General features: G+C 34.3%; 4 protein-coding genes across 4 annotated transcripts; 3 read left to right on the top strand and 1 right to left on the bottom strand.

Moving 5' to 3' along the window:
- The first annotated feature begins 457 nt into the window (after positions 1–457).
- Positions 458–2,634, top strand: LOC112733694 (GDP-L-galactose phosphorylase 1). The gene is made up of 5 exons (XM_025782737.3): positions 458–755; positions 908–1,326; positions 1,407–1,592; positions 1,666–1,935; positions 2,131–2,634. Exons 1-5 carry the CDS (start codon positions 638–640, stop codon positions 2,434–2,436), a joined length of 1,299 nt encoding a protein of 432 aa, XP_025638522.1. The 5' UTR covers positions 458–637; the 3' UTR covers positions 2,437–2,634.
- A 1,220-nt stretch (positions 2,635–3,854) lies between these two features.
- LOC112733692 (uncharacterized) lies at positions 3,855–5,699 on the top strand. The gene is made up of 4 exons (XM_025782735.3): positions 3,855–4,094; positions 4,216–4,333; positions 4,527–4,679; positions 5,251–5,699. The coding sequence occupies exons 1-4, from the start codon at positions 4,087–4,089 to the stop codon at positions 5,407–5,409; spliced, it is 438 nt and encodes a 145-aa protein (XP_025638520.1). The 5' UTR covers positions 3,855–4,086; the 3' UTR covers positions 5,410–5,699.
- A 792-nt stretch (positions 5,700–6,491) lies between these two features.
- On the top strand, positions 6,492–6,984 carry LOC112733693 (polcalcin Ole e 3). The gene has a single exon (XM_025782736.3). The coding sequence runs from the start codon at positions 6,587–6,589 to the stop codon at positions 6,842–6,844; it is 258 nt and encodes an 85-aa protein (XP_025638521.1). The 5' UTR covers positions 6,492–6,586; the 3' UTR covers positions 6,845–6,984.
- A 385-nt stretch (positions 6,985–7,369) lies between these two features.
- On the bottom strand, positions 7,370–10,598 carry LOC112733691 (probable serine/threonine-protein kinase PBL7). Its single transcript, XM_025782734.3, has 6 exons — positions 9,594–10,598; positions 9,102–9,359; positions 8,836–9,008; positions 8,667–8,746; positions 8,395–8,542; positions 7,370–8,077 (listed from the first exon to the last, which is right to left on the bottom strand). Exons 1-6 carry the CDS (start codon positions 10,192–10,194, stop codon positions 7,724–7,726), a joined length of 1,614 nt encoding a protein of 537 aa, XP_025638519.1. The 5' UTR covers positions 10,195–10,598; the 3' UTR covers positions 7,370–7,723.
- Between the last annotated feature and the right edge of the window lie 2,624 nt (positions 10,599–13,222).

Raw genomic sequence — 13,222 nt, 5'->3', positions numbered from 1 at the left:
AACACAATATTTGAAGGGAAAAAGGTAGTCTACAAAAGAAGAAGATAGGATTGTAAAAACAGAAAGAATAAGCTTATGAAAATGGATGTTAATAAGAGAAAGTATCTGAAAAGATGGAATTGATAAAAGAAAAAAGATTTCTAAAACATTGCAACTAATTAACTGTCAACAGAAAATGATGACGTAAAGGATAAGTGTGGAGCCGACGTAATAAATAACTAATAACGTATATAATAGTTTCAAGTGTATCGAAAAATACCGATATTTCAATTATTTTAATGTTAATTTTAATTAATATATGTTATATATATTTTTGATAAGTTAGATAAACGGTTAAAACAAATGAAATATCGTGTTCTGGATGCTATTGAAACTCTTTCAATAGTTTGATTTGTGGATTGTGGAAGTGGCACACAAAACGAGAAACCAGGCCATCTTTTAGGGGCAACACTAAAACTCAAACAAAAAACAAAACCTTACCAATTACCCACATTCATTCAACTTTAGAGATTTCTTGAGAGTTTGCATTGAGACCCTCCACCACCATATTCATCTTAATTATTGTGGTGGTGGTTGTCGTTGTTTTCAGCACGGTGGCAAGGGACTAGCTCTTCCTTGCTTCCTGTGCTAATTAAACATGTTGACCATTAAGAGGGTTGCTACTGTTGTTTCCAATTATCAGGAAGACGATCATTCTGATAATAAGCCTTCCTTTGGTTGTGGCCGCAATTGCCTTGGTTCATGTTGCCTACCTGGTTTGTTTCTTTATTTTTAATAATATAAACTTCATGCATGCATGCTTCTATCATCGTTTAGCTAGAACAAAATCATTCTTGCCTCATACATCATTATTATTATGCAATTAAAATACCTGCTGTTTTTGTTTTTGGTGATATGATCAAATCAGTTTCGAAGCTTCCAATTTACTTGTTCAAGAAAGACGGGGATGTTGGTTTGGTAGAATCATGTGAGGGAGTTTCTGAAATATCATTCCTTCACAACTTGCTCCTTGGACAGTGGCAGGACAGAATGAACCGCGGCCTCTTCAGGTACGACGTCACCGATTGCCAGACCAAGATCATCCCCGGCCACCACGGCTTCATAGCGCAGCTCAACGAAGGCCGCCACCTCAAGAAGCGTCCCACCGAGTTCCGAGTCGACCAAGTCCTTCAGCCCTTCGATGAAAACAAGTTCAATTTCAAGAAAATTGGACAGGAGGAGGTGCTCTTCCTCTTTGACCACAGCGTTGACCACAGAAGCCATTTCTTGGCCAATGAATCTGTTGAAAACATGCCATCACCATCTCCCAATGTGGTTGCAATCAATGTTAGTTTATTAAACTAAACTCATATAAGAAAGTTTTCATATATGGATATGAAGGTTGATATTGACTTTGATGTTATTAGGTGAGTCCTATTGAGTATGGACATGTTCTTTTGATCCCTCGTGTCCTGGATTGCTTTCCTCAGAGGATCGATCATGAAAGCCTCCGACTTGCAATGCACATGGCTAAAGAAGCTGCTGATCCATTCTTCAGATTGGGTTACAATAGTCTGGGTGCATTTGCCACCATCAATCATCTCCACTTCCAAGTATATTAAATATGCAAGAATTTTCTGGATTCATAAATAGGGTAACAACTAAAAAAAACTAACTCTGCTGCAGGCTTATTACTTGGCAGCACCCTTCCCAGTTGAGAAGGCGAAAAGACAGAAAATCAAAACTGTAGAAAATAAGGGGCATCAATGTCCGCAAGGACTCTCTGTATCTCAGCTCTTGGACTATCCGGTTCGAGGACTTGTTTTCGAGGGTGGGAACACCATACGTGATCTTTCTGATACCGTTGCAAACTCTCTTGTTTTCCTTCAGAAAAACAACATCCCCTTCAATGTTCTCATCTCTGATTGTGGTAACAAGATATATCTGTTCCCTCAGGTGAAAATTCTATCTATCTGTTTCCATTGATCTAATTAGATTTGGTTTTGAAGCAAATTATATATTTATATTTCGTAGTTCCTTTAAAAGTAACTATGCTAACACTTAAATTAAGGAACTATTGTATAACAATCTCTCAAACTTTGTTGTTACTCTTCCTAGCAATATATAACTTGTTTAATTTGTATGAGACAGTGCTTTGCGGAGAGGCAAGCACTCGGAGAAGTTAGCCAAGAAATCCTACAAGCACAAGTGAATCCAGCAGTGTGGGAGATAAGTGGACACATAGTGCTTAAGAGGAAGGTTGATTTTGACCAAGCTTCTGAAGCATACGCATGGAAACTCCTGGCTGAGGTTTCGCTGTCGGAAGAGAGGTTCCAAGAGGTGAAGGCATGTGTTCTTAATGCCGCAGCAATGCGTGAGGTAGTTAATGCGGAAGGGATCAATCAAGAAGATGAAATGGTTCAAAACTTTGTACCAACCACTTCTTGTGCTGCTTAACAACTACATCTAGATAATTTATTTGCTCCAACATTGAAGAATGGCTTCAAGTGTGTTTAGGTTGCCAATGTAGCCATAGAATAATCTGCAATGTGCAACACTTTATGGCTGATTTTTTTAGTAATGGACAAAAAGTGTTGTGTTATCCTTCTAACTGGTGTGTTTTAATCCAATATCAAAGAGTTTTTTTTTTTTTAATTTAAAATGTATTTTTAGCGACGTGAGCTAAAAGTATGGAAAACAAATTAATGGATCCGATTTGTATTGAAATAATTTTTTTATTGTAACGTAAATGAGAGGATTCGATTTAAGTATTTTTAAAAAAATTAATACTAAAATATAAATCTGAGAGTTAGATTTACATATTTAAAAAAAATTAAAATACAAAAATTAAATCTAATCCTCAGATTTTCATATTTAAAAAAAAATTGAAAATCACAAATGAAATTTATGATCTCTATAAAAAAAAAATACATCAAATTTTATATTGCTAAAAAATACTACTGAAAAGGTAACACCAACATTAAAAAACGACACTTTGCATCATGTCATGTGACTTCTTCCTCCCATTTCAATTCACCTTGCATTCTTGCATCAGTGTAGCTAGCTAAATCTGAATGTACCTAAATGTGAGTTACTAGACTTGTGGCATTCTAAAATTCTTGACCAAGAACAATATCTTTCATTTTTTATTTATTAGACATATTAATTTTTACGTCAAATTTTAATAAAATAATATATAAATCAGCTCCTATTTTTATTTAATAAAGATATAACCGTTCATAAAAATTTTAAATTTTTTTTAGATTATTTTTCTATAAACAAATCAATTGGTCTAACAAAATAAAAATTTGCAAATTAATTTAATAATAAAAATTTTCTGAATACTAAGATACACCAACTAAATTTTTTAGAAACTGATTTGGGATATTATTTTTTTTTAAAATTGATACTAAAACATTCTAATTCCACAGCATTAAAAATATTCTTTATAGAAAACAATAGTCCCATGGCAGTATCCCTTTTTCTTAAGGAAATAGTTGAATTTCGTTACTCACAAAGGCATAAAGTACAAGAATCAGATTTTTTTTTTTTTTTTGGTGTACAATCAGATGTTTTTGTTGGTATAAAGAATGAGTAAGATTAGTATCTCGCTAGTCGACTTTTTGTTTTTGTTGTAACTTCTGCACTTCAATCTTTGGTCATGGTCTGGTTAGCAGGCCTAAGCCCACCAGCCAGAACCGAAGAAACCTTGGGGCTCCCAAATTACAACCAACCCGTTCAGTACCAAGATTAAGGCCGTTCAGTATTTATTAATTGTATTCCAAATCCTAAAATATCGCAGTAATTTTCAGAAGGAATTAAGGCCCAATAGTATTATCCATTGAACTCAGCCCAAACTTAGTTAACTTAGGCCCATATCTGTACCAGAAAAAATGAAGAACGCGATAGCGAAACATAACCAACGACGCAGCGTGAGCGGCGACTCCGACGACTGAGGCGGCGGCTGCATAAGGCAGAGGGCGGTGCCGCGACCAATTTCCCTTTGCGGTTCTGTTTTCATTCCTTTTTTTATTTTCATTTTGAAGTGTTTCCCCGCTGATTCAGTAGCATTTGTCACCGTTGCTCTCGCTCTCTGCTCTCTCAAAGATGAAAATGTAAGTCTATAACTTTTTTTAAAATGTTTTCCCCCCAAAATTATATATTCTTTCAATTGAAGCTTTGACTCTCTAGCAGGGATTTCGGTTAATGCTCTGATAACAATTTTGTTGATGATAGCTTAGAGGCAAATAATGGTGCCCTCACCAACTTCGAGGTGCTTGATTTCTTACGAGCTAAAGGAGCTTCCAAAGATCCTACTAGGGTTCTTGCCAAAGTAGCCCAGTCTGAATACAAGGTATTAAAAACCCGATTTAATTTGGATATGCAATGAATTTATATCGCCACATGAATAGATTTGTTTGAATTGTACTTGACACTGTTAGTTTCTGAAAATATCCTTAGTTATTTATTTCCGGTAACTTCAATAGATGGTTATAGTACATTTTTTTATCTGTGTATGAGTTATGACCCTGATGCATCTCCATCAGGTTTATGATTATCTGATTGATACTGCTGCTCGTGATCAAACAAGAGAGAGCATCAATGAGTTCTTGGAAAGTGTTAAAAGCCATGATCTAGCAAAAGCTGAGATTCTCAACATAATCAACATCAGGCCCACCAACATAGTCGAAATTTTTCCCGTATGTTGCCAATAATGTTTACAAGTTATATTTGCTCCGAACTTTTTAGTTTTTACCCACTAATACTTGTCTTTCGCTTTAGTAAACTGGTTAGCAGTAACACACTAACATATAAGCAATAGAATATTTCTGAGAATTAATAGGTACCTTGACATTATCACATAACTTCTAAATACTATGGAAAATGCTTAGCTCTGAATTCATCTTAGTATGATTCGGAAACTCATAAGGAAAAGTGATTAATCATCCTTGAACCCATATCTGAGTCCTTGTAGCCTATAACATAAATGACAAAACCTTGTCTTCTAAGTTCCTTGTTCAATGTGAATTTGGGGTATGTCAATTCTTGATTGGTTGCGTTTGTTTTGAAATGAGAAAAGTAATTATGATGGTGCATGAATTATTAAGCCATAGAATCACTCTGCCATGTTATGTTATTTTTATGTTTGATATTGACAATCGATGAACTCGGTGATATGCTTTTGAGTTTGTTGTCTATCTTTACTTGTGTTTAGCATTTATTTGAGTAGTTCTAATTAGAGTTTTGGTGTGCTTTGCTTTTGTTACATAGATCATAGAGTGTTGTGATACTCGTTTTTCGGATGAAGAGCTCACAGAAATAGTTGAGATTGTGAAGAGAACATTGCCACCACCCCCTGAAGATGCCAATGGTGCTGAAGCAACAAAATCAAATGTTGAGGAAGGTGGGGAACAAATGGAAACAAGTTGATATCCTACTTGTGACCATAGAATTTTGTGAATAGCCACAGGATCTCAAGAAAGTAGTTCGGTTATAGTTTTCTATTAGTTGGTATGCTGAGATTTAGAATTAGGTTCGTTTTTCAAGGGTGTAAGTGTGTTGGTTACTGCCTTATTGGTGATGAAATACACATGCAAGGTTCATTGCCAAATTTGCAATATCGCACAGCAGGAAATTTTCTTTTTTCTCCTTTTTTGTTGCAATAATCTTTTATTAGTTGTCATATTATGGTATAAATCATAGAAGATTACACGAGTAAATATCCAATTTAGTTCTTGAAATTGCAGGTGGGCATCAATTTTTGGTCCCCTGAAATTTTAAAATGCTTAATTAAGTTATTGAAATGAGAAATGCAAACCCTGTTAGGTTTTACTCCTCCTATACCATTTTCACCATTTTCACACTATTATTGCAATGTTAAACTGGAGCATTAGATGTGGAAGATCAGCGTGAAACTTAAAATCTAATAAATTATGCGATCATTTGATTATGGATGATTAGTGCCTACTGCCTAGGGGTCCAAGTAAGCAACATAGTATCAATCCTGATTCTTGGGCAAATTATGTTTTCTCTCATCGAGGTGTTTTCCTTTTAACAATATTATATTCGGCCTCTTCTCTTTTTTTATAACTTCGCATTTGATATCAGTATATCAGTAATCTCTAATATGAGAAAAGCTTTTCACTTTACAGTTTTCATATATCAGTCCTTTCTAATTAGCCTAAAAAATCTTTAGCACTATTGTGTTGTTCCCTGGTTCCCCCTCTTATTAAATATATAGTTATTAGAAGCTTTAGGGCTGCATCACTTCTTAAGACATTATAAAGCATATGATTTAGCTGCCACATGCCCACATCTAACATAAGAAAATTGCCTCAATTTGGTAAAACATTTCCAATCATTACTCCTAATGAACACATGCTTAAATTCCGTACTTTTTTTTAAAACCATAGCTTATTTTGGTGAGTTAGTTATTTTGTGAACACCCGATACTAAAGGATGGCCTTACCTTAACGGCAACCAAAATGCTTTAAAAGCCAAGCTCTCAAGACATTTACACCTCCCAATCTCCATTTTCAGTGTGAAAACAACATAACAAATCTCATTTTCACTCATACAACCCAAACAAGAACAAGAAGATCCTACAATGGCTGACGATGATCCACAAGATGTAGCTGACAGGGAAAAAATATTCAAGAATTTTGATGCCAATGGTGATGGTCAAATCTCTTCCTCGGAGCTCGGCGAAGCACTCAAGACACTAGGATCGGTGACCCCAGAGGAAGTGCAACGGATGATGGAAGAGCTCGACACAGATGGCGACGGCTTCATTTCATACGAGGAATTCACGGCGTTTGCAAGAGAGAACCGTGGCCTAGTCAGGGATGTCGCCAAGATCTTCTAATTCATTCCTTGCCTTCATTGTTCATTCTCCATCCTTTTAATATAGTTGTGTACATCTTTGTGCTATGTAATCAACGATTACTAGAGAAAAATGTTTGATGTTCTATGTTTTATAATGTGGTTATGTCTTGTGATTGATTAGCTTTTTGTTTTCCATGTCTTTGGTATGTCCAACTTGCATTATTATAAAACAAAGGACCTTATCCTACACATAAAGGGTATGTGACTAGATGTTGAGATGCTCTAATAATCTCCAAAGAGAGAAGAGGAGGGGAGAGAGAGAGAGGGAGGAGAAAGGGGGGGGGGGGGGGGGGGCTTCTTTAAAACAACAAATCTTGTGATGTACCTACACAAGTAGACATGATACATCTTGTTGACATAGGATAATGTCCATATAATGACATAAATAATAGGGAGGGCCGATCATATAGGATCATAAGAAAAAAGAAAACGACAATAAACTTACGAAGCTATGCATGAAACTACATGTGCTTTACTAAAATAATAATGATGATGATATTGCACATGTTCCAAAATGAATCCATTAGTGTAAGAACAAATAGTTCTATGAATGTTGTTCAATATGTTACTTTGATGTTTACCCACTGAGAACTTCAAAATGAAAGTTTTCTATTCTCCAATCCAACCTAAACTTTGTGCGGCGGTAACTTGTAAGAATAAAAGATATTGTTTTACAACATGAAGCACAAACAATGAACACAAAGGGAAGATATCTACAGACAAACCAATCTTTGTCTTAGCCCCTAGTTCTATTTACAATTTCAACACGCTTAGATATATATATATATCTTTAATACTCTAGTCAGAAAAGTAAGAATCATGGCAAAAAGTGAATTGTTTTGAGGTAGTTATCATGTTTTTAACGACCATAGAGATAATCCTCATCCTCAAACTCAGAAACTCCTAGCATTGCCAAAGCCAAGTGACTTTTCATCTCATTATTTGTTTGTTCTAGCTGAGAATAACAATCAATCACACATCCATTCCCGAGAAAACCAGACTTCTTTCTTTTAGAGAAAAGAGGTTCTTCTTCACCTTTCAGTATGGCGATAATCTCGTGTATGCCGGGTCGCCGAGATTCCTCGTTTGTGACAGAAGCGGCTGCTGCTTCGATCATCCGAGCGATTTGATTTGAGAATCTCAAACTGCATTTGAGTTGAGGATCAAGCAGCTCGTCAATGGCTCCTTTCCCTTTCTGTAGAAAAGGCTTAGCCTGCAAATGTATGTCAAATTTGATGTTTGTCAATAAGGGAATGTCCATTTGAAAATGAACCAGAAAATTGAACAATTTTCAGTTTTGTTTTGATTTGATTCGTAAGAGAAGCATACAACTAGGCTATCATAGTGTCTTCTGTGATAAAGACAAGGTGAAATTGATATTACTGCTTTCTTCAAAGTTAATGTACTATTAGAAAGGAGCAAGTTATGCTTAAAATGTTTGTTGTTATCAAAATCTCAATCCAAAAAGAAAACCATCATCAGTCAGGAGTTATGGCAAAACTGTGCAAGAATTAAAGTGTTTTAACTCACCCAAAGGACCAAGTTCTCCTCCCCCTGAGACCTTTTTGCTTCAATTGGTTTCCGACCAGTTATAAGTTCCAATAGAACAACTCCAAAAGCATAAACATCAGTCTTATCTGATACTTTCCCATGTTGGAAATACTCAGGAGCCAAATATCTGGTAGAAAAATGTTGATATAGTATATTTAACTTCAGTGATTTGAGCATGAAAACTAATGATGCCAAAAATTCCGAAGTTCTGCATATTCAATTTGAAGGGAATCGAGGGAATATGATCGTACCCAAATGTTCCTTTGACAGTTTTGCAAAGGAAAGGAATTGAAGGCGCCGTAGTCCAAGTAGCTAACCCGAAATCACATAACTACAATCCAACAAAAACAATCAACATGACTTGCAAGGCCAATTAAGACATTGTTTCATATCATCCGATCAATTCACAACAAAACTCACCTTGGGAGTCTTCTTAGAAGAAAGCAGAATATTAGAGGGCTTAATGTCTCTGTGAACAACACATCTTTCAGTTCCATTATGCAGATAAGCCACAGCCTCTGCAATCCCAATTGCAACTTTGTACCTCACAGACCATGGAAGGGGTGAACTACCCTTCCCACCCTTCTTCCTCCCTGTAGAATAAGCCTTGTTATAATCAGTCAAATTCATTGACTTCAAACCAAAGCCTCACTGAAAATACAATAATCAGATAAATGAGTACCCACCATGCAAGTGCCGCTCCAAGCTGCCACCTGAGACATACTTGTACACCAAGAACAAACCCTCCTCCGGGTCAATACAAAAACCAACAAGGGGAACGACGTTTGGGCTATGAAGGGAACTTGCAATCATCAATTCTCTACAAAATGCCTTTGCAGACTCCTTATCTTCCTTGTCCAAGCGTTTTATAGCCACCACAGTTCTCAAAATCCCAACTCTCCCTCTGAAAACACAGCTCAACGCCCCTCTCCCCAATACTCTACCTAACCAACACAAACACAAAGAACTAATCATGATCTCTAACACACAAAAAGAAACCAACTTCAACCAAAACAATAACACAACACCAGCAATACAAAAAGGGTTTTGCTAACGAGTTTGAAAAGTTTCTAATCTCTTCATACATTCAGTGTCATTAGAAACTTAAAAATATTATTTTTATAATAAAAATCTCAACTTTTAAATCCATATAGAAGGCAAGAGGGGGGAAAAGTCACCTTTGGAGAAATTGCGGGTAGCAGAGAGTATTTCAGCATAGGTGAATCTGATCAAAGAGTGTGCAACTGGGGAAATGCTCTTCTCCAAAGACTCAATCCTCCTCCACTTGATCTCTCTGGCGCGTGATTCACTGACACCATTGTCCAAATTCACCATGAGAACCGTTGCAGCACTTGAAGAACTCATGTTGAGGGACTCCAACTCAACCTGAGAACAGAAGCTGAACCTGAAAGAAGAGTGAACCGATTGAGGCTCTGCATTGTTCAACAGTTCAGCTCCACAGCCACCAGACTCAGCAAGAAGCCAAGCCTTGTTGTGCTCCAAATTACCCTTCTTGTTGCTGCATTCATCATCTTTGCAGCTATTCCTCCTCCTACTCGAAGAAGAAGAAGAAGGAGGAGGAGAAGAAGGGCTGGAAAGACATGCAAAACCAAAATCCCAAATCATTTTTCCGAGGAAGGTTCTGAATTTGAGGTTGTTGTGGTCACAGTAGTGATGTGCAAGTAGAGAGGAGGAGGAAGAGGAAGGAGGAGGAAGAGGAACATTTGGGGCAATGGAAATGTCACTGGAATCAGTGCAGGTTCCTTGGGAGAAACCCATTGTGATGAAGTAGATCCCACAACAAAGTGGCACAGAAACCCAGTGGAGAGAGAAGAAATTAAAAAAACTGAATAAAGTTAAAGCTGCTTTGCTTGTGGGGTTGGAGAGAATTTTCTTAGCAGCAACCTACAGAAAAGAAGAGGAGAGAGTATGGGTGTCTAATCTAACTTATAAATAATAATAATATACAGTAGTTGTTAAATGGAGAAAATTTTTGGAATGTGACATTGCATTTGCATCATTATCAATTTCTGATTCAGCAGAGTGGGAGAAGGTGATGAAATAAAGAAAGATTGTAAAAAATGTATTGCAGGATAGAGTAAGAGAGAGAGAGAGAGAGTGAAGAAGACTGGGAAACTACAAAGGCAACATCTTTAGGCCATTATTTAGTAGCTAACCATGGTGGGTCATCCTATTGGGACTAATCAAGAAAATATAGACCTACTCATTATCTAATTATTATTATTATTACTATTATCATTACATCCAAGTTCTGAAACTCTGAAAGTGAGAGATAGCAAAAAAAAACATTTTTTTTCTTTTGAAAAACTTAGAAATATATTGTGTGTATGGGAAATAAAATAACTACATGAATAGCATTATGGCCTTCTTTTTTTTTTCAGAATACCATGTGGATAATAAATAAAAAAATATCCAAAATTTTTGAAAAATTGAAATATTATAAGAGAGACTTTGTGTGCATTTAATTTTGGTTTTGGTAGAAATGAAATGTTTATTAACCTTGATTGCTAAATGAGAAAAGGACAGTAACAAAAGGTAGTATAGAAATGCAATTAAAATAAAGAATGAATGATAACAGTGTTGAGAGTAGAGACAAAGATCCATGTGAAGGGGATTCTGAAGATCAATGGATGTGGATGCGGCATTGGGCAGTTTGGTATCCATCCAACGGCTCACAAGTTACAACCCAACAGCCACTCCTGACAAGTGACAACCCTGCTTCGCTACCTCTGTTTCTTCTTCTTCCTAAATCTTAATTAACCAAACACATTTATTTTGAAAATATTTGTTTATTTATTATTGTTGTTTTATATCTATGAAACAGATTTATTTCTGGTGTGGATCTTGTCATTAGTTTTATGCTTCCGTATTTCTGGCTTTTACACGCAAACATATACTAGAGTAACAATCAATACTTCACCTTTCTTCTTCTTTTTTTTTTCTTTTAATGACGAGGAATACTTCGCTTTTATAATAGGTGGTAGAGGAATCAAGAATATGTCTATCTTTAATTACTTTTATAATATATGACTCTTGATTGTGCTCTATACGACACACCGCTTTAAGTGATTGATAATTTCAACCAATATATAGTTAATAATTTTCATGTTTTTAGTTATTCTAATCACACTCATTTTGTTTAATTATTTTGCGCCCACAGTTGTTGATTCAGAATTTCAGATCAAATAGTAAAATCGTAAAAGTGAGATAATGAAAGTGTATTATTTCGTTTTCAATCATGTATTCAGATCAACTTTGTAGTTTAGTGCAATTCGTTCCTGACGTTCTATCCAAGGTCATTTTAAAGTCTCTTATGATGAAAAGGAAAAAAAAAAGGTAAAATGAGAAGATAATTATAAATCAAACAAAAAATAACATAATTAAGTAATTAAGCAGCTTGGTAAGATATCAGTGTAAAAACTAAAACTGAAAAGGAAAGATAATAATTTTAGTAGTATTGCTTAGAAAATTGTATACTATTATTAAACCATATATTATTATTATTCTATTTAAATAATATCACTTTTTAAATATAGTATGTGCAGTCTCTCGTTAAAAGAAACCGATGATATTACATGTACGAGTGTTTTAGTAATTAAGTGTAATCAAGTTATCACAAATTCAGCAAAAGACAAAAAAAATGCATACGTATGTCATATGCTTTTATTTCTTTGTGCTTCTTTAGCATAAATTTTTTTATTAGAGAGTTCAAAAATACATATTGATATATATGGCACAAAAAATTTTATATATAATATATAAATTTTTGCTATAAATGTATTAACGTATTAGTTAGATGAATTCATGTTTTGGACATGTAGTCGATTAAAAATTTATATGTTATACGTATTTTGTTGATTAGATATCAATGTTCTATATATGTAGTTTTATAAAAAATATTTATTGTGCACCAAAATTTATAAAATATACATATTTTATTAATTGGGTGTTAATATTCTAACATGTGATCTTTTAAAATTTATTTTTTGTGCTGTGCACAAAAAGTTTTATATTTTACACTAATATTTATAAAAAAAAATTTGTGCGGTGTGTATTTCATTAGTTGGGTATCAATATTTTAGACATTTTTTAAAAATTTTTATCAATATTTTTGTGTTATATATTAAAATTTATATATTTTTTATGAGAAAAACGTACAAAAACTGATCTTTAATTAATTAAAATTTCCTCTAACATTGACATCAAGAATAAATAATTAATTAAAATTTAAAATCAATCAAGTCAAAGCTAAATACAAAGAACCTTGCATATAGGGACGGAGAAATATTAGAAAGGGACAAAGAATATTTATATAATAAAATAAAATTAAAATAAAATTTTGAAAAAGACTAAACTAAAATTTACATATAATTTAAATGTAAAAAAATAAAACTAGAGAGATCATTTGCTCCGTTTCTTATTATGTGGCTCGGTCATTGCTTGCATCAATAACAAAACAATGCCTAAAAAATTACTTAATAGTTTTGTTGAACAGATATAAAAAAAAAAGTGATAATAATAAAAAAGGACAAGAAAAAAGAAGAAGAATAAATGCGTGATTAAGGTTGAAAATTTATTTAGTTGCTTAATTTTATTATAAAAAAATTATAACAATAAGAAATATTATTTTTGAGAGAAATTGTACGGTGGTGTATTTTGTAAAGTTATCAATAAATAAGAGCAAAGTGTCTCTCATCTCTTAGTTAATAATGACAGCGACAGCCATGCTGTATTTAGCAAAACCAGATTATCGGACTGGGATGTATTTGATATGAATGTGGATGAT

This window comes from Arachis hypogaea, chromosome 13 (assembly GCF_003086295.3).
Source record: "Arachis hypogaea cultivar Tifrunner chromosome 13, arahy.Tifrunner.gnm2.J5K5, whole genome shotgun sequence".
NCBI classification, from domain to species: Eukaryota; Viridiplantae; Streptophyta; class Magnoliopsida; order Fabales; family Fabaceae; genus Arachis; species Arachis hypogaea.
This window is presented reverse-complemented; position numbering and strand designations above follow the sequence as displayed.

What these genes read in the sequence shown, in the direction of transcription:
- LOC112733694 (XM_025782737.3), top strand. Translation starts at nt 638, where the DNA reads ATGTTGACCATTAAGAGGGTTGCTACTGTTGTTTCCAATTATCAGGAA. An exon ending in TGGTTCATGTTGCCTACCTG is followed by an intron (nt 756 to 907) that starts GTTTGTTTCTTT and finishes TGATCAAATCAG; the next exon opens with TTTCGAAGCTTCCAATTTAC. An exon ending in CCAATGTGGTTGCAATCAAT is followed by an intron (nt 1,327 to 1,406) that starts GTTAGTTTATTA and finishes TGATGTTATTAG; the next exon opens with GTGAGTCCTATTGAGTATGG.
- LOC112733692 (XM_025782735.3), top strand. An exon ending in TAGCCCAGTCTGAATACAAG is followed by an intron (nt 4,334 to 4,526) that starts GTATTAAAAACC and finishes CATCTCCATCAG; the next exon opens with GTTTATGATTATCTGATTGA. An exon ending in ACATAGTCGAAATTTTTCCC is followed by an intron (nt 4,680 to 5,250) that starts GTATGTTGCCAA and finishes TTTGTTACATAG; the next exon opens with ATCATAGAGTGTTGTGATAC.
- LOC112733691 (XM_025782734.3), bottom strand. Translation starts at nt 10,194, where the DNA reads ATGGGTTTCTCCCAAGGAACCTGCACTGATTCCAGTGACATTTCCATT. An exon ending in TACCCGCAATTTCTCCAAAG is followed by an intron (nt 9,360 to 9,593) that starts GTGACTTTTCCC and finishes TGTGTTGGTTAG; the next exon opens with GTAGAGTATTGGGGAGAGGG. An exon ending in ACTGTCAAAGGAACATTTGG is followed by an intron (nt 8,543 to 8,666) that starts GTACGATCATAT and finishes TTTTTCTACCAG; the next exon opens with ATATTTGGCTCCTGAGTATT.
- LOC112733693 (XM_025782736.3), top strand. Translation starts at nt 6,587, where the DNA reads ATGGCTGACGATGATCCACAAGATGTAGCTGACAGGGAAAAAATATTC.